The 19,791-nt window shown below is 38.4% G+C and overlaps 1 protein-coding gene across 7 annotated transcripts in view; it reads right to left on the reverse strand.

The window, feature by feature from the left end:
* Positions 1-651: 651 nt before the first annotated feature.
* Positions 652-19,791, reverse strand: part of PHF3 (PHD finger protein 3) — a 56,274-nt gene continuing 37,134 nt past the window's right edge. For all 7 annotated transcript variants that reach the window (XM_089530995.1, XM_089530996.1, XM_089531002.1 and 4 more), the window contains 12 exons: positions 18,018-18,333; positions 16,797-16,983; positions 15,537-15,690; positions 15,303-15,459; positions 13,523-13,639; positions 9,886-10,017; positions 8,854-8,989; positions 7,937-8,135; positions 6,707-6,854; positions 5,683-5,772; positions 4,057-4,252; positions 652-3,636 (listed from right to left, as the gene is read on the reverse strand). In XM_089530995.1, the coding sequence (XP_089387121.1) occupies positions 1,502-3,636; positions 4,057-4,252; positions 5,683-5,772; positions 6,707-6,854; positions 7,937-8,135; positions 8,854-8,989; positions 9,886-10,017; positions 13,523-13,639; positions 15,303-15,459; positions 15,537-15,690; positions 16,797-16,983; positions 18,018-18,333 (3,967 nt within the window). In that variant the 3' untranslated portion in view covers positions 652-1,501. The remainder of the gene's footprint in view (positions 3,637-4,056; positions 4,253-5,682; positions 5,773-6,706; positions 6,855-7,936; positions 8,136-8,853; positions 8,990-9,885; positions 10,018-13,522; positions 13,640-15,302; positions 15,460-15,536; positions 15,691-16,796; positions 16,984-18,017; positions 18,334-19,791) is intronic.

A 19,791-nucleotide genomic window follows, 5' to 3' on the forward strand; every position in this document is an offset into this window, starting at 1 on the left:
CTGAAGTGGTAGACTGTGGAACACTCTACACACTCTCAGACAGAATGGCTGAGTGATATGTCAAGTCCCCTTCCTCCAATGCCACACACCCAAGAATTTACATCTCAAGTAAAGTAAGCTAAAATGCATGTTTAAAAGCTAACTTTCTGGACAGACGTATTCTGAAACAAAAGCTACCATTAAGCATTGTATGGTATAGCATTTTTTTAATGTGACTATGCAGAGCCATGTGCAAGGTTTGCAAATCGGCCGATATATTTAAATAGGATTTCAAAATAGCCTAACAATTTGTTTTAATCACATATTGTTGAAAGGATTTTTTTAAATTCTGATACCAAAGTGCAAAAATCTATGTTCATAGGTAAGGCGATTAACTCAAGAAGGTACTTTATGCACAATGTTCTAATTTTACTGAATACTTCAAAAAACAAGGTTTTTGAACAGAATAGTGCAACAGTATCCAACAGGGGGAAAAGGAATATACTATAATTTTCCACAGAAAATCACATTTTTTTACTGATCTATTTATTAAAAACCCTAAGGTCATTAAAAATTACCAGTCATGAACTGTAGAGCCAAGCCATATTTATAATCTTTCTGTTATATTGGTTTAGCCTACTGCTTCACATCTATTAAAATCAAACAAACGACAGCAGTGAGAAGGCTTTATCATTTGTAGAATCAAAATATCCCTTAAAATATTTACATTTTACAATATAAAGGATAGTAAAACACAATGTCATGTACAAGCTTAGGTATTCAAGTTTTCAAGGCATGGAGATGGGTGGAAAATTAATACAAATCAGAGCACAGAGGCTAGCGGTGCAAAAAAAAATAGCCTATTAAGTGTGTTGATAAGCAATAAAATGTAGACTATGTGGCCTTATAATTTCTGCTCTGAAGCTGTTTAACATGTGTGGAAATTATCCAATGATCAATACTGCTCTTTTTTTCCACGTTGTTCTTTTGCAAGTCTTCAACTCCAGCATATGCCGCATCTCACATTCAAATATGGATTCTGAAGCTGTGCCACGGTCCATTTACAAAGCCAGTGCAATTTTACAAGAGGAAATGGTACAAACTCCACTTTTATAGTTACTGGAGCATCTTCAAACAGAAAGTATGCATCACCAAAGGCTGCAAACATTTCAACAGTAGCTAAATTTGAAAAATGGGGGAAAAAACTCTACACGTTTTTATTGCATATTTAAAAGAAAACTCTTAAAATACTGACTACACAAGCAACATAAAGTGTTGAATGATTCAACTTTGCTCCTAGGCCAAACAGAATGTTTTTAAAAAATGAATTAAGAAGTACACAGACTGATACCAAACCAGACTTGTTTCTATAAAACACTGAACAGGGAATATAAAAAAGAAAGAGAAATGATGGCACAATTATACCCAAGTATTATTATTTTTTACAGAGAGTTCTAGGACATATTTAAAACAGATTATTTCCTATTCATTTAAAAATGATATCCTGAACCCTTCTTGGCTTTTACCTTTTGCTTTTCCCTCGGTCACTGTGGTCCCTATCTTTGTGATGTCTATCTCTGTTCTTTTCACTATCCCGCTCTCTATGCCTCTCCCTACTTTTTTCTCTTTCCTTCTCCTTCTCATGGGCACGCTCTTCACTTTTGGGACTCTCCTTTTTTTCAGGGGTTCTACCCTCTCTTGAGGATTTGCCTTCAGAGTCCTTATCACTGTGTGAAAGGCGTGACCTCTCTTTGTCCCGATGCCCATCCTCCCTGCTCTTTCTATCTCTTTCTTTATCCTGATTTCTGTCTCTGTGCCTGTTTCTTTCAGAATCCGTCTCCCAATCATGCCGGCCCTTTTTGGGGTGGTGAGATTCATTGTAAAACCTCTGCCTATGCTGATCACTTTTCCTCCGACTGAATGCCCTCTCTGTGTGTGGAACTGGCCGACTCCAAGGGTCACTGTGACGTCTATCTGGTCGCCTAGTGTCTCTACTCTGATAAAAATGTTCTGGTCCAGTGAGTCTTGTTGGTTTGTGAGCTAGGGGTGGGGATGGTGTGACTGGTCCAATAAAATGTGGGGGCTGACCTGACAGATGAAGCATGGGAGGCCAAGGCATTAAAGTGTTCTGAGCAAAGCCAAAACCTGGTGGAGGAAGTAGTGGAGGGGGCAGGTGAGGGGGAAATCCAAACACAGGGTTGTTTTGTGGAGGAAAGTTAGGGGCTACAGCCCCTTGAAACTGAAAACCAGGAGGTGTGGTTTTAGTGAGTTGGAAATTAGGCTGGGGAGTCCTGATTGGCGAGAAGTTTCCACTTGCAACAGGACTGGGAATTTTGGTACTGATGTCAGAAGGGCATGCATTTTCAGTCTCAAACTGAGATGATGAAGATGATGGTAATAATCCTCTTCGGACAGAATGAACTGTTTCAATGCTTTGCATCAGTGCTTCTTCATGCAATTGACTTGTGCCTTCCAGCTGTGAGGAACATGCACTTTCCGCTACAGAGGCAGCTGGAGGCAATATCTTCTTGCATGCTTGACTGCTACTCTGATCTACGGCTAGGTCACTTCCTGAAAGCAGTGCATTGTCTATATTTGCCTGCTCTGTTCCTAAAACATCCAGTTGTTGACTATTTTGTATTTCTTCATTTCTAAGACTGTCACTTTCATTTTCTGAAGCACTGCTCAGCTGGCCTCGTCCTGCTGCTTGCCTTGGATCCCTTTTAAGATTAATGAACTGTGGGGATTTTGAACTGTTCATTGTCACATTATCAACAGATGCTACACTGACATTATTGCTCCCAACTCCTATTCCCACACCTGTTGGGACAGGAAAATCTGTGGTCCTTTTAGTTTCCTGAGAAACACAATCTGCATCACCCAACTTTAAACTGTTTTCTACAGTCTCTTTGGTTTCTTTGTTCTGTGACAGAATAGCTAAGTTTGCTAAAAATGCTTCAGTTGAAACATCTGGTGGCTTCCCCTTAAGACTTAGGTTTGTCAGACTTCCTGAAGAGCATGAGACATCTGCTACTGATATATTAGATGCTAAAATACTGTCAGTGGAGTCTTTTGAATTATCATTTGTATCCTTTGTTTCTTCAATTTCAACAGTAATTACAGGAATGTCCACTTTTTCCTCTTGCAGCATGGCCTGTTTATCTGATAAAGGCAGATCTTCAGTAACAAACTGGTCTCCTGCTTGTTGGGTATGTTCAGACATTTGCCCTGTAGTATCCAAAAGGCTCTGAAGGATGTCATCCATTGGCAGTGGTTTACTTGCTAGCTCAAGAGCTGAAGACTGGTTTTCCCATCCAACTAAAACTCCCGGAAGAAACCGCAGAGGCTTTGGTGGTTCATGTTTGATGCCTTCTAGAACAGGTTCATTTGCTGTTGCTTCTTCTGTGTTAGGTTGTTGGGACTTGATTCTTTGTTTGTGCAACACAGCAGTGAAGGAATTGAAGAAGTCATTTTCCTCTTCTTCTTTGTCTACTATTTCTGAATGAAGGGCCTCAGATTTGCTTGGCTTACTTTTCTTTTCTGGTGTCACCCCTTCAGGAATTTCTTCAGCATGACTAGTGACAGCACTGATCTGCCTTTTTAGCTTCTGGCGAATGATCAACCCCAGCAACAAGTTGGGTCGATGAACTTCAATTCCTGTATTTAAAACAAAACCATAGTAGTATAAGCTAATCATGTACAGTATTTCAAGATAAAAACCTTCCAACCAAAAAAATAACTATTGCTTTCCCATCTCAGAATGATCAAGCAATACATGTTACTAAATGTGCCAGGAGAAATACTAAACAAATTTCCCCAAGAGCTGCTCCTGAAGTAAAATTTCTGCCCTGCAAAATAATTAGTCCATGATGAATCCAGAGTATTAATGTCAAACTGAAGCAGAAATGCATGCTTCTTGTTTGTTTTTTAAAAGCCAATCAAGTCAATACTTCACATGGATATGCCATTCACAAACGTCATGAATGCTCTAAAATACAGCTTTAAGTTATAAAACACTTGTAATGACCAAAAATGGTTAAAAACAAAATCTCCACCATAAACAATTATTTTACCTACCAGGACCATCGAAAGGCACCAACTGATGTGGAATTTTATCAGAAGCACCTAAAGGGATAATATATAAATCCTTGATTTGCTTCATGTTATTAGCTGCTACACCATAACGCTTTCTGCTGCTGAAGTATGCAAACAGTAAAGTATACGAAATCTGATCCTCTTCTGTCACAGGGGTAAAACGAACCACACAAATTTCCTATTGAAAGAGGAGGAAAATTTATTTACAAGTTGTCAATTCTTTCCTAAAAATCACAGTTCAGTATCAGGAGGGGCAGCAGGAGGAGGATTTGACAGCAAATATGATCTTGATTTTATTTCTCTTTTAAGGCCTTTAAAATCTAAGAAAAAAATCAGTGTATCAGGATGGGCCCAGCCTCGATTAAGAAACAGAGCCCTTCCTCCAGTCCATCTGCCTTGGTCCAGGCCTCAGAGGGAGAGAAGAATGCTGGACCTGATCCCCTCCCCCCTCACCATTCCCTTCTCCTTTTGTGTCATGTCTTTTAGATTGTAAGCCCGAGGGCAGGGAACCGTCTATTATCCTCTCTGTTGTAAGCCGCCCGGATTCCCAGTGATTGGGTGGCATATAAATAAATCCTATTATTATTATTATTATTATTATTATTATTAAAATAATGAAACACAGCAAGATTTGCTGCATTTCAGACAGTTATTTCACTCAGAGACAGAATTTTACACTACACAGACTTCAATTCCTGGAACATCATTTAAGGATGACCACTTTGAGTATCACTGACTTCCATCAAGTAGAAGGGAATTCTCTTTACTTTTGGTATCACTGTTGAAAGGCAAAACCAAAAGGCCAGCCTACGACAAGCCATTCTGGGGGACAAAGAAATCTCCACTGAAAATAATTAAAAATAAGCCAATATGTTGCTCAAGGATTAGAGACAGTTATCCTTAGTCTGATTTGGAGATCTGTAGCCTTCCTTTCAAAGAGAGTACATTTAAATATGTTCACTGCAAGAAACCAATGCTTCTCACACAGAAACTGAATTGCATCAGATAAAACCAAGCCTAAACAATCTCTTCTGCTTGGATTCTAAACATGAGTAAAATACACATTTTACTTGTAAGCAGAAGCTTACTTTTCTTCTTATTTTAATAATTTTATATGCCTGTCTTGGAACTGTGGAAATATTAGGTAAAAGCCTACAAACTTTATCAGCAAAAGCTTCCAACATTTAAGAATCTAGATTGAAGGGAAATCTATTCATGCTTCATAGTTCCAAGACACATTCGCCTCTTTCTTCCTACTACCACTTCAGTCCTTTCCGAAAACATCCAAACTGTGATCTTTTAGTTTCCTTGTGAAGACACTATGCCAGGTTCCAGGGTAATTACACTGAAAGTGAAGGATCACATAATATCTACCAATTCGTTCATTGATGAGGAGGAAACAGCACCACTAGGTTTTTTTCATATGAAAAACACTTCTGTGTCTGGTACTGCACCCTAACATGAATGGAACTGCACAATTTAGGCTAAACAAGAGAAGCAGCAGCATGATATTATTTTTTTTAAATAGAATCCTTGTTTAAAAGGATTTTTATAAAAAAAATCTATTACTACATTATGTTTCAAGAACAAGAACATAGTTGTCACTACCTTTGTTCCTGAGGCTTTTATTTTGTCAACATATTCCCAAACAGTTTGAGGAGATATCCTGCCGCCCACTTGGATACTATCTGGCAAATCCTATGGGAAGGAAATATTGTGTATGTTTTTCTTCTAAAACAAGACATTTATAAATTTAAATTTTATTGACATTACTGAACTTACCAGGCTTTACAGTTAAGCTAGAGTTATAAGTATGACACTCATCATTTATAACAGAAGGTGCATTACAAAGTGCTAAGTGGCATAATTTTCTACTGCTTTGAATGGATAGCATTTTAGTGGCACTAGTGAGCCAATAAGCATAAAGACAGCCCAAAAAAGAAAAAGAAAAGCTCTAACCCTACAGAAAGTGCTGGGATGAGATTCAAACATTGGTACTTAGCATAAGTCATTCTTGGATAGTAGGAGGAGCAATTCACAGCCCAGTTTTTTATTTCCTAACCACTGGTTGTGGATCGCTCCTCCTAACTCCTCCAGAGAATATGCTTTAAATCTCTGATGCAACCACTGGTATACTGTATCAGCAAAGCCTTAAGACCATCATCACGTCATGATGAATGAATATGAAGCCCATTAGCATCTACTAAACTGGGCTGGGCAAAGTATAGTCCTTCAGATGCTACTGGACTGCTACTCTCAGCATTCCTTATTAGTTATGCTGACTAGGGCTGATGGGAGGTGCAGTATAAAAACATCTGGAGAACTGCATTTACTCATCCCTAAATTAAACAGTTAAACAGTTATGATCTAAAGTTTCCTAGGCAAAACAATTAACAACTCTTCACAGTTTTAAACTTAGTTGTTATTAATTGCCTTCGACCTATGGTGACCCTATGAATGAGAAGTCTTCAACAGTTTCACTTACTGACAGCCCTTCTCGGGTCTTGCAGACTCAGGGCTGTGGATTCCTTGATCTTAAACCACTACATGCAAAAGTTAATCTGGCAGTGGTGAAAAGAAAATTCAGAATAGTTTCCTAGAGAAGACAATAATGCTGTAGTCAGAACATTACCTCTGTTAAGCTTTCAAAGGAGCCAGAGATCGGGTAAGCCTTGATAACAAACTTTGCAACAGATGGCATGTTGATAAACCCTTTCCAAATAAAGTTCAGGCGAGCTAGAAATAGTGTTTCACTTTCAACAGTGCCAGGTGTTTCTGATCTGAAGGTAGAAAGTAAAGAATAAAATAATGACTACAACCTGGCTATTCTAGGGAGAAAGAGAAACATAACATACTAATTCCTGGAAAACAACCAACAAATATAACCAGATTCTAAAGGCATGTCAGTGATTTAGTAAAAAATACTGGGAGAGTTATATGTTGATGGAGAAAGGAACCACCAATTTTGGAGGTGAAAATGGCCACATGTAGGACCACTTTGTCCCTGTGCATAAGTAAGAATGATACATCAAGTTTGATCTTGTGGATATTGTTGTCAACAGAAATAATCAAAGTGATATACCAACAAAGATAATATCACCAAAGATCATGTAGATTGGCATTCAAAGGGCAGCAACTAAAGAAGTGAAAGAATCCTGGGAATTTTTGGCAATGTACACAATAGAAATAAGTTTGAGAAACGTTTTATGAACCTTTTAGCCATAGTATAACAAGACAGAGAAAAATAATCAACCAAATAATGGTTGCAATGATTTGTAATCATCAAATGAAACTGTTTTTTAAGGATTGCGAATACATTGGGTAAAAGGCAAGTATGAGAAGATGTTGCAAAGTTAACAAATATCTCCTGTTTGGTCACACAGACTGCTCTGGTAAATAGTCTGTGGGCCACCTGAAATATGATTGTTATTTTTAACACTACAACAGTCCTCTTTATCCACATATTCAACCATTGAGGCCTTGAAAATATTCTTGCCAAATAAATAAATAAACAAATAAATAAATAAATAAATAAATAAGCAAATCTTTATTTTGCCATTTTATGTAAGGGAAACCATTTTACTACCCCATTGTACATAGTGGGATTTGAGCATCCATGGATTTTGGTATCCACATGGGGGTCCTGGAATCAAACTCCAGTGGATAACAAGGGCTCAATGTATTATACCACTCCACTATTGGCACCTTGGATGTGCACAGCATTACTCACTTCTTGCTCCCAAGGGGTCTACAGGCTACAATATATTGTAGGGAAATAATGAATGGAGACAAAAGATAGGGAATACACTACAATCCTATTAGGGCACTACATTTACACTTACTAGCAATCTCAAAACATTACCTAGAGCTCGAAGAAGGGGTAAGTGCTGCATTTGACAACTCTTTATCTTCCTCTAATAATTCAGAAGCTAGCATGTTTGTTGTTGAAGACAGTGCATCAGCAATGCTTTCAGCTTCATTGTCTGAGGGTTTCCGGGCCACTCCAACAGATATTTTCACGTTTTTCCCAGAAACATCATCACTTGGTGGTGCCATTCGACCTTGAAAAGGCAAATTTGAAAGCTTCACTCAAAACACATCATAACATCTGTAATTATAACACTGCTCTAATATTATTGCTCTAACATTTAAAAATCCTGTTGTCTGAAATGAAACTGAGAACTTTATGCATTTCTATAATTTGGGAGGTACTCAGCTCAAGCATTTTCAAATAATCATTATGGAGAATATAAATAAATTTCTGATGGGAATACAAAAACCCTGATTTGGTTGCAACACTAAATTAAAGTTTACTGTTATGAGAAGAAGCCACAATAAGCCACAAGCTTGTCTGCCTCTTTCGCTCACTCTAACAGGGGTAGTGGGAGTGAATATTTTGCTTTCAGTCATTGCAGCTCCCTGTATCCTCCAAACCTGGACAAACTATGGTTAGCTTTAGTTATGTATGGTTTGTTGGAAAAAGCCCATTTTGAGCCAGTTTATGGAGCTGATGTCTTTCAACTAAGCACAGTTAAAATTAACTATAGCATCCTAGTTTGGAAAACAGAAGTGACTGTTAACTAAAACAGAAGTGCAGGGAGGTAATGGACTTTCCTGGTTCTGTTAGTCCAACCTTACTCACAGGGTTATGTAAGGATATCATTTTGCAGTTTCTCCTGTCTCTTCTGTCATGTTACTCTGTAGCCGTGGCAATGCCAGCAGTATGAGAACAGGCAAATCAAGAAGTAATCAGTATATTTATATGCTAGTTAATATTACCTATGCAAATTTTACAGTTAAGATCAAACAGATGGTTTTTATGTTGACTTGTTGTATCAGGAGTAGCAGATCCATCAACTTCTTTTTCTTTTTCCATCTCCTCCATCTTCTCCACAGTCTTAACTGGAGGAGTTTCCTGTGCATAAGGAGATAAAACATTAAAATTAAAATATCATTCTGTAAAGTACCAGGTGGCTACTAACACTAGGCTAAATGAGTCACAATGGACAGAGCAATCCTAAGCAGGGTGGACAAGTAAAAAAATGGAAGGTCATCTGTAATTTCCAAAGCCTGCTGGCCTCACATCAGCCAAGCCGGGGGGGGGGGGGGTTGGCCTTCTTCATACTAGTAGTTATATTTCACCCCAGCCCACTCACTTAATCAGAGAGGGGGGGGAAACTTCTGTCAGCTTCAGGCCACTACAATGAGCAATCAAACCTGATCTTTCTTGGGAAAATGAAGGGACTTGGATGCAGTGAATCTAGGGATGTCTCTATCTGACCCTGTAATGATCTACCACACAGCTATATAGGAAAACCTACTATTGGAAAAACACTACTGAAGATAGATCTACATTGGCAGAGTTTTCTGCAGGAGTTCCAGGAGCTATTCTGAAAGACATTCTCTTTGTAAGCAGAGGGTTTTGTTCTTCCCATCCCAACTCCTTTCCTTCCAGCTAATGGATCTGGGATCAGGAATGTGAGCTTAACTTCAGAAGTCACTACAAACTGTCACTACAAAGATTTTGAACTTTAGGAGAGGAAAGTTAGAAACATCGATCTATTTTTATATTTCTCTAATATTGATGAGTTGCCCTTAGAACTAAAATTTACAAAGGAAATGTGGGCCTCTCTGAGAGATTCCTACATATTTCTCAACTGGGCAAATTAATTAAAATTAATATGAGATAACATTTTGTTGCACCTCTTAAGAATAGCAGGCAAAGAGATTTTATTTCTGTTTTAAAAACAACACACTGATTTTGTTATACACACACATAATATCTTATACTAATAGTAGAGGCAATGTAACCTGAATTCCCATGGCTACTTCTTGTTCTTTTACTGGCGTCTCACTCTCAATTTCTATTTCTCCTTTATGAGTAATTTTTGTGATTGGTCGCCTTTCAACTTCTCTCTGTTCTTTTTCAATCATTTCAATTGTCTGTCAAGAAGGAAAAGAAGATGAAATGTACAGTGTGAAAAGCTGCAAAAAAGATCACCAGAAGGCTTAACACTGCTGTCTTCAACTCCATGGCCTTCAGATATGCTGAAAGGGACATTGGCTCTTACCTGTGAAATGTCCATTTCCAGTAGATAAGAGCCCCACTTCCTCCACCCCAAACAGCAAAGTCAATGGCTATGTTAGCTGAATGTGATGGGCATTGGTTGAATTGGATTTGGTCTACACTAGATGTTTAACATGATCAATGGTACAGGACTGAGGAAGAGTAACAGATAAGAGAAGAGTTATTCTACAGCTGCTTCAGAATTTAAACCAATTTTGACACAACCAACTACAGTTTATCTTAGAGCTTTGTGAACTAGCCTTAGGCTCACAAGCTTCTCTCTTCCTCATCTTGAATCAACATAAGGAGAAAAATTGATGTTTCACTACCATTCTGAATTAAACGGTTTAGCATTATGTCTGTGGCCTAAACTGAGCATAATCTTAACTGATTTTTTTTTAAGAAAATAAATTTCATAAGCCTTTATTTGACATTGGTTTATTTCAGTAATCCAGGATTAGGAATCCTATAGCCATCTAGATGTTGCTGTTTCAATTCCTATAAATCTTTTACCACTGGGTAAGACATGGAGAGTTCAAGTCCAACAACATCTGGGTGGTCACAGGTTCCTCAGTGCATTGGACTAGCCACAGTTTGCTGGAATCCAGATGTAACACTAAAATGAAGATAGAGAAAAGGTGAAGCAAAAGCTATGGTTATGCCAGAAGAGGTAAGGAGAACTGATGAACGCAAGCTTTACTGACATAATACTAAACCACAATTTAGCACTACATTTGAATCCAGCCATTATGTCCAGTTACCCAGGAGCCAAGAGTATGAAAACTTCAATAGATATCTGAATGTATCAAAAATAAATTATTGCACTATCACATCTATCTGCTAAGTTTACATTCTGGATACCAGAATGTAGCTGACTTCACAAAGCTGATTTCATAATGATCAAACATGAAGCTACGTTTGCATTTTACTGCGTAGTCTCTTGTCCTGAGTTTTATTTTTCCCACATGAAGTTCTAAATATGTTGACATTTACTGCTCTGGACAAAATAAACCTGCTGTCTGTCGCAAACACTGATGATTAACCTCTCCAACAGGATCAGACTACACATATAAGCACAACCACCTTGCCAAATTCATCCCCTTATTTCTCCTGGAAAATATTTGCTTCTATACAAGTACTAAAGGGGTATAGTCCGCTAATACTGTTAGCCTGAGGAAACAATCTTCCCCAGGCCTCAGCACTTTGCTCTGAACTCCATTGAGACAGCTCCTATGAGAACAGAGGACACAGTTATCTAACAGACCTGTATCACCAGGAAAGGTTGCAATACAGGCCTGTCAATCAATCAAGAACATTTAAGAATACAAACCTTTAAAGAACATTAGAACACAAGCCACACAGTGCTTACCCCAGTCTAAAAAGATTTGACACAACAGTGTAGGCACAATGGGGCAGGCTCAATGTGGTTTTCATCGCGTTACATAAGAAAAATATCCCCCAACAAATTTGCTTACAAACATATCTGCCTCTTTTTTCTTACACAAAACCTTGTCCCTGCCCAACAACACTCTATCAGCCTTCTGGTCACTTTTGGTTTTAAATCTAAAACAGCTCAGAAGTGTCATAGTAAACTTGTTCCCATACTCCCTAGGTAAAGAGCTTTTCTGAGGTGTGAGAGCAATGGAGGGGGGGGGGGGGGGCTGACAAGTCTGGTGACCAATATCTGTGGCCTGTGAACCAATGTCATTGCCTGTTTTAAACTATAAGGTCTAAAACACAATTCTTAGGACCGCCATCTGGGAAGCTTTGGAGCACAGAGTTTTGATGCCGTATGTTCTGAAGCCACCTGGAAGCTAGCTTCACGCCACACAGTTGCAATACCCACATGGGCCGGCCTCTGGGCACTCTGGCGGTGCAGCATTTAGACATAGCATGCCACAGGAGCACCATACAGCCGCAGTGGGATGGGGGCAGGAAAACCTGCCTTTTTGCTGGCACAAAAAGCAACAGCAATATACCGCTTCTTTTTGTGCCAGCAAAAAAGGTGGATTGGAGCTCTGGCGTGCAGTTAGGCCCAATCTGGCTTTCTCAGGATTGATCTGTTTCGCCTGTTACTCCCAATTAGAGCAAAGTCAGTGAATGAGTGCAAATTACCTACTACAAGTGTTAACTTACCAAGTTCCCAATAATTTAATCAGTCTATGCTAGTAGAAATTAAAAACTGAATTTAGACTTAAGATTGAAGGTAGAAAGTGAATTTTGTTTATTACATATAAACTAATAGATGTAATATTCTGGGAGTCCTTTTGATTATAGAGTAGGATAAAAATATGATAGATAAATAAATACATAAATGAATAATCTTTTGTTTAAAATGCAATGTGTTGCTCATATTTATTCAAGGAAGCAATGAGACAGGGTAAAATAGTGCAAGGGCAGGAATTAATCACAGCTATCACCTTCGAGGCAAAACTAGAACTGTTTTATTTTTAATAATATGCTCACTCCTTTACAGACCCTTTTCAAGATTAGCCATTCTCTTCAGTAGCCACAAAGTGAGCTTCTGAGCAATTCTGATTTACAGTTGCTCCAAACAAACTCCATAACAACTAGAAGTATAATGGATATTCACTCCTTTTGTGACTGTGAAGACAAACGGCATTTTTATAGCCAGAAAATGTTTCTTCAGAGCAAATCATGGCCCAAAACAGACAGCCCTGAAGGGGCTGCCTGAAGCCACCCCTTCTGAAGATGGATTGAGGCTGTGGCAACCACACACCGTGGCCCTAATCCACCTTCAACCTAACTGAAAAAGGAGTGGCAAAGATCCATTCTTTTTTGGCCAGCAAAAAGCTGGCTTTTCCTGCCCTGCCACAGCCGGCAGCCAGCTTTAAGATGGTCTGGTGACATTTGGTATATAAACACCGTGCTACCATAGCATCTTTAAGGCACCCAAGTGTAAACGGACAGGGCAGCTTCAGGATGTGTGGCATATAAACGCTGTGCTCCGAATCTGCCCAGATGGCAGCACAAAAGGGTCATCTGTTTTGGCCCCGTGTCTTAAAGTTATGATTCCCACCGCTGCGGGGGCTGGTGGGAAAATGTTATCAATCCACTCCAAGCCCTTGCCAAATATAATGTCAAAAATCAACAAAGGCTGATACAGGCACAACATCTTTTCTCAGTGATGTCTGGTAGCTCCCGTGGATTTGAATTTGCCATGCATTTTAGCCTAAACTTTAAAAGAGCTATCCAACATGCTAAACTTACATAGGGACTGCACCTTTAAAATTCATACTGAAACCTAGAGCAAATTCACCCCATACTAACATGGAGGCCACCAGCAACCACTGCCTTTTTAGAAGTTTGAAAAAAGTAGGAAATAGAAGATCTATTAAATATTAAATGAATAAACCATACGTGTCTATTTTCTCTTTTCCTCCATGCAGCCAGTTCTTTAGAAGCCAGCTCTTCTGGGCTCATTCTTATAAGGTGGTCTGGAGTTACTTCACCCTTCAATACTCTTTTAAAGAGTATCTAAAAACAACAATAACACATACTTAGTTATAGTTAACAAAATTTTAAAAACCTTTTAGTGTTTATAATGCAGGTTCAATCATAAAATTAAATACACTAAGCCTTTCAACATGACATGAACATAAACTCTGTAAATTGTCTTCCCTACAGCTGCTCTACAGAAATTCTATGCTGACATAAATAATCAACGTTTAACATAAATGACTTAGATGTAGGTCTACCAAAGTGTTAAGCTGGTTATTTCTCAAAGTGAAGCTGAAATCAAAATATAATAGACTTAGGATTCAGGTTTTTTTTTAATATAATAGAATCATAGAATCGTAGAGTTGGAAGAGGCCGCAAGGGTCAGCCAGTCCAACCCCCTGCCATGCACGTAATACCTGGGCTATCTAAAAGAGCACACTGATTAAAAACAGAAGCCAAGAGAGTCTCAACTGTATTATTTTACAAACAAAATTATTTGATTTTTATCAGGATTTTTATCAGGAGGAGCTTGAGCTGAGCAAAGATCCAAGTTTTTGCAATTGGTCTATACAGTCCGTCCTCGCCTTACGCGGGGGATCTGTTCCGGATCCCTCCGCGTAAGGCGAATTCCGCCTATGCTCGAGCCCCATTGGAAACAATGGGGCTCGTGCGCGGCGGCGTGGCGGCGCGGGCGCGCGTGGGGCGCAACAGGTGCACGCGCCCATTCAATTGAATGGGACGCGCTGCCCCTTCCGCCCCGCGCGCACACCGCGGCTTGAGCGCATACGCTCAAGTCCGCATATGGCGCGGGCGCACTGTATAATGAACTAGATTTTAAATATGTTCAGTGTTGACTAGGAATGTATATTCTCTGTTTGTATACATGGAACATTCTTGAGTCTTTTGGAAATACTGTGGAAAGCTCTGTACACTCCGAACACATCAGTCTGAGACACATTTGCCAATTTGCATAATTACTACCCATACTGCAACAGAAAGAGACACAGACTAGTTTAATCTAAATCAGAAAAAAAAAGTTACTACTGACTGTTAAAAAATGAAGTTGATTTTATAAGAGTTACCTATTTCTTCAATCTCCACCTGGCTCTGAGCCCTTTGACTGTTTCACTGTTCTAACAGGGAGATATTTAGGACCTCGCTGCACAAGTGGAAGAGTGGCCAAAAGAATAAATGGATGTGGTGAGCCCAAGCCATCCGCTGCATATGCACACTACTGCCAGAAGAAGAGATGACAATCCAGCATGCAACTCCCAACACAGCTTGACTATATCCACAGCCATGTATCTCTTTAATGCCTAGTTAATGCATTTCATAACTAAGGCTAAAGAAACAGCTTGTTCAAATGCTGTTGGGAAATTTGGAGATCAGTACACTAAGTGATCATCCCTTATTAAAAATCATGAAAAAGAAGCTTACACTAGGCTGGTCCAGTGTTTTCATTAAATACCAAACTCAAGGGTGTACCAGTCAGAAACATGACACATTTTATTCCAATTTGGATAACTACCAAAATAACTGGAGGACAGCAGAGAATTACTAGTTTGCTGTTTTTTGAGGTAGAAAAGGAAAAATACAAATAAAGGAGAAATATCCATGAGTATGCTAAAATAAATTGCATTAGTCCCAGGAAGAAAGGCAAGCAGTAGTTTAAATAATACATAATAGCTGAAGCACTTACTTTGTTTTTGGGATCTTTCAGATTGAATATCAAGCTTCTGTACTTATTCTTATACTTAGAATCAGTATCCCGAAAAAAGGAAAACAGTTCCTTTTCAATCTTAGTTGCAACTTTTGCTGCTCTTTCTTCAGGAATCTTCAGTGAGGAGTCTGCAAGCCTAAAAGATACACATTTTAATTTCCCCCCCAAGAAATATCAGCAATTGAAATAAGAGTTTTAGGGCCTAAGACATACCTTTTCTCCAGGATTTCTTTAAGGGACTGCCTAACACTTTGTCTTATCTGATCAGCAGAAGGCTTGGATGCAGAAGCAACAGGTGGGTGTACAGTACTAGCTGTTCCCCCCTTTTCTGTTCTCTTTTTCTTAACTTCCTGTTTCTCCTGAACACCTAAATGGAAAGATAAATCAAAGTAAGAAGATGACTAAATTGGGGGTGTTCTGCTTTGGCCACATTGTGAGATGGCTCACTAGAAAAGACAATAATGCTAGGAAAGTTAGAAGGTGATAGAAAGCAAGGAAGACTACATGCCAGATGGTTAGACAGAATCAGGGACGTCATGGTCCCAAACCTTCAGGACCTGAAGGAAGTGATTGAGGATAAAAGGTCTTGGAGATGTCTCTTTTACAAGGTCGCCATGAGTCAAGGTCAACTCAAAGGCAGTGAGCAAGAACAAAAACCAAGAGAGGAGTTCTCCTAGTCTGTGTAAGTGCACCTTAATTATGATTCCTTTTCAACCTTAAAAACAGTATGTTAGGAATTCAAATCTCCATTCCTTTTAAAATTATGCTGATATCAGTCAACTGTATTATCAAAAACAGGTGCTTGTCCATTTTACTACTAGGATTAGCAATATGTTTTTAAATACTTTGGAAAAATAAGACACTGCAAGCTTTAGTGTATAAGTTGAGCTCATGTATAAGTCGAGGGAAGGTTTCAGGGTCAAAATCCTGGATTTTGATATGACCCGTGGATAAGTCGAGAGTAAAACTTAGGGGTCCATAAGGAAGGATGGAAAGGGGGAAATACTACTTCCGTCCTTCTGTCTCCTTTTCTGGACCTCTAGGAAGCAAGTGGATTTAAATGGAGATTTGTTTCCACAGGAAGCAAAGGCTTGCAAAACGGACCAGGCAAGTGTTTTTCAATGGGGAGTTTTCCCCATAGGAAGCAAAAGCTTGCAAATGAAACAGGGAAACAAAGGCTTGTAAACAGACTAGGCAAGTGCTTTTCAATTGGGAGTTTTCCCCATAGGATGCAAAGGCTTGCAAACGGACCGGGCAAGTGCTTTTCAAAGGGAAGTTTTTCCGATAGGATGCAAAGGCTTGCAAATAGACTGGAGGGGGAGGAATTCAATGGAGATAAGGGCGCCAGGCTTGCTTGCTATAGAACCTTTCTAAGCACTACTGCTGCATTGACCCTTCTATTAGTCTACCCAAGATTTTAGGGGCAATTTTGGGGCATAAATTTCTCGACTTATAGTCGAGTATATACGGTACCTGTTTTTGTTGCACTTTCACTCGAACAAGCAACATTAAGACTGTCCTTAGTCATTTTTTCATGCTTTTCTTCAGAAGACCGCTGAGGAGGTGTAACCAACTGCCCAGTTTTCTTAACAGGAATTTGCTGTCCCTTCTTCATTTCAGGCTCTTTAGATTCTGACACTGACCGTCCATCAGCTGATTCCTGAAATAAAGATTAACAAACAGAAAGAATAATGACACAATTAAGATTAAAAACTTCTTTTAAAAGTTACATATATTTAAATTTCACATGCTAAAAGTCCAATTAATTACATAAATATGTTAGTTATATAAATATATATTTCATAAATGCTCATATTTCACATCTTGAACATTAAGTTATGTTCGCAGGGCATGTAAACAGTAAGAAAATACAAAAGTAAACAGCATAGAGCCTAACACAAGCTAAAATGAACATAGTGCATTCAATGTGACAGTAAAATCATAAATGTTTCTAGTTTAAAATGCCCTCATCAACAGTCCTTAAAGGCCTGTGGAAACAATCTTTCTGTCATGTGCAAAATTATAATAAGATGACCATCTAATGGGTCTCCCTGGTGACACATTTTACTCTAAGGAGTTAGTAGTAAGGAGACACCATTTTGGAAGATCGTCTTGGTAGCTATCAAAAAAGGGCCTCAAATTATGATTTCAATGGACAGAATGACTGATGTGTTGCTGTAACTAATAGCATAAGAAATAACAACACTTTAAAGCACATTAGCATGATTGCATCGAATACTATGGTTGAGGGAAGGAATGAAAGGTAGAAGAGACCCTTTATTAATATCTGAGTGGTGAACTTGAGAACTCCCCCCCCCCCCCCCGAATTAGCTAATAAGCAACAATTTTAACTACCACAGGAGAGGGGGATATGTTCTGATCTGATACCATTCTATATGTATGGTCTTTGGGGTATTTGTTCCTTAAACTAATATGGAATTTCTGCAACTCCTTTGACCCAAATCTAGTCAGTATACAAAAATAGATATAATTTTCAGATTTTTAAAAATATATTCTATTGCAATTTATTTTATTTATTTATTTCCCACTTTCCCCCCAAAACTAGGCAGCTAAATACTCAAAAACTAGTTTAATTTTTTTAACCAAAACATGCTAGTATGAGAAAAAGCTATTTAAAATATTGCCATAATCTATGAATGTTGCAGAATTTAAAAAGAACAGCTAATTCCTTACCCGTTTAAAAATTTTGACCTTGTGCTTCACAGATTCTTCTCCTGACTTGGTTTTATTTTGAGGAAACGTGGAGGCTTGCTTTGATACTCCAGGTTTCTCATATTCCATTGTTCTACTGTCTCTGGCTGTTTCCAGTTTCACTTGTGCATCCAACGTGTTTGAATCAATCAAGTCTGGCTTTTTGTCTTCTTCAGCACAACATTTCACACAGACATATTCTTTGTCTTCCTCTCCCATTTGCTGTGCTTGAAAAAGGCTCAAACCAACACAATCACCATGAAACCAATCATCACACCTACCACAGCCTACCATGAACCTGAAAACAAAGAGAGGGAAAAAATATTACTTAACTTTTTACATTAATGTAAATGTAAAATCATGTTTTATGTTCACTCTCAGAGAACAGTTTAATTCAGTTCCTGTTGAAGATGAAATCCACTCCTCCAGCCTTACAACATGGGGCGACATCGCCAAGGTAAATACAGAGATGGGATTTTGTCACACAAAGTCAACTGTTTCCATATCAACTCTACTCTACTCTGGGGCACATATACTTCTTTCACATACTCAGAAAAGGAAATAAACCAATGTCCTTGTATCCTCCAACTTTTATTATTCTGACAGAATGGAAACAGATGTAACATAGGCTTGAAATTTTAGGAAATGTTTTATTAAAAATAGAGTATAGCAATCTGTAAGTTCTCTTCATTTTAGTTATCAGGAAGACAAGGTGAAGTTTTTAGCAAAATGGTTGTGGGACATCATTCTATTAATAAAGTATTCCTATTAACTTGGCTTTCTTCTGAAGATTTATAAAACAGTAAAGAAAAACTTAGAAGTAACCTCCCGACAGATATGCATTTCTATCTTCAAATGACTCTTAGTGAAATGCCACTGACAGGGACCCAGAAAATCACTGTCCAAGACTTTGACTAAAATTCTCACAGCTTGGAAACATAGAATGATTCTAAAGGTGCCCACTATAAACTTAAGTAACTTTAAAAAAGAAAGCTTGCTGATAATTAATTTAAAATGGATACGAAGGTCTAGAAATTCATGTATTTGACCTTACTAAGATGCAGAGGTGAAATCTTTTTGCTTAATTCACGTTTCTTCCCAAGTCTGCCAATACATGTTACAAACTCAGCCATTATTCTGTGGCTTCTAGCAATAAAAAGCAGCAATTCTGACATGGTGGAAGTCCAATATTTTGATTGAAAAATAAAGCACGAAATGTTTCTTTTTATAATCTGTTTTCTTAGAAGACCTGTCTAAGTCACATCCCTTCACATAGTCCCCCATCCATATGGCATCCTTGCTGCTTCCTAAATCATATTTATATGGTCTGCCTGTACTATTCTCAAATATAACTTATGGGACTGAAAGTACAGCAGACCTTATCAAACAGTGCAAAGTTCAAAACTAATCAAAATGATGTACTTCACTAACACTTAAGAAGTACCAGAGAGTTTGCATTACACAGGTGTGAAACTGCTTGCAATGCATCTGAACTAATATATGTGGTTATTAGATATAAAGACTAACTATTTGGGCTTATTTCTAATGTGTGATCATTTGACCTTTTTAACTATTAAAATGTGTGTATTAACTTTCTATTGCCTACTTATAGAAGAGCAGAAAATGCTCAGCTACTTGCTCAAATATACTTTCAGTGTTTGTCTGTTTTTTCATTGTCTAGGTTCTTAATGCGAAGAGACTGGGACAATGGAAGAGGACACAGCATTTATTTCTGCCAGTTCCTAAATGGATACTG

Source organism: Sceloporus occidentalis, unplaced genomic scaffold, assembly GCF_023333645.1.
Source record: "Sceloporus occidentalis isolate IW3139 unplaced genomic scaffold, rSceOcc1.0.p SCAF_6, whole genome shotgun sequence".
In the NCBI taxonomy this organism is placed as follows: Eukaryota; Metazoa; Chordata; class Lepidosauria; order Squamata; family Phrynosomatidae; genus Sceloporus; species Sceloporus occidentalis.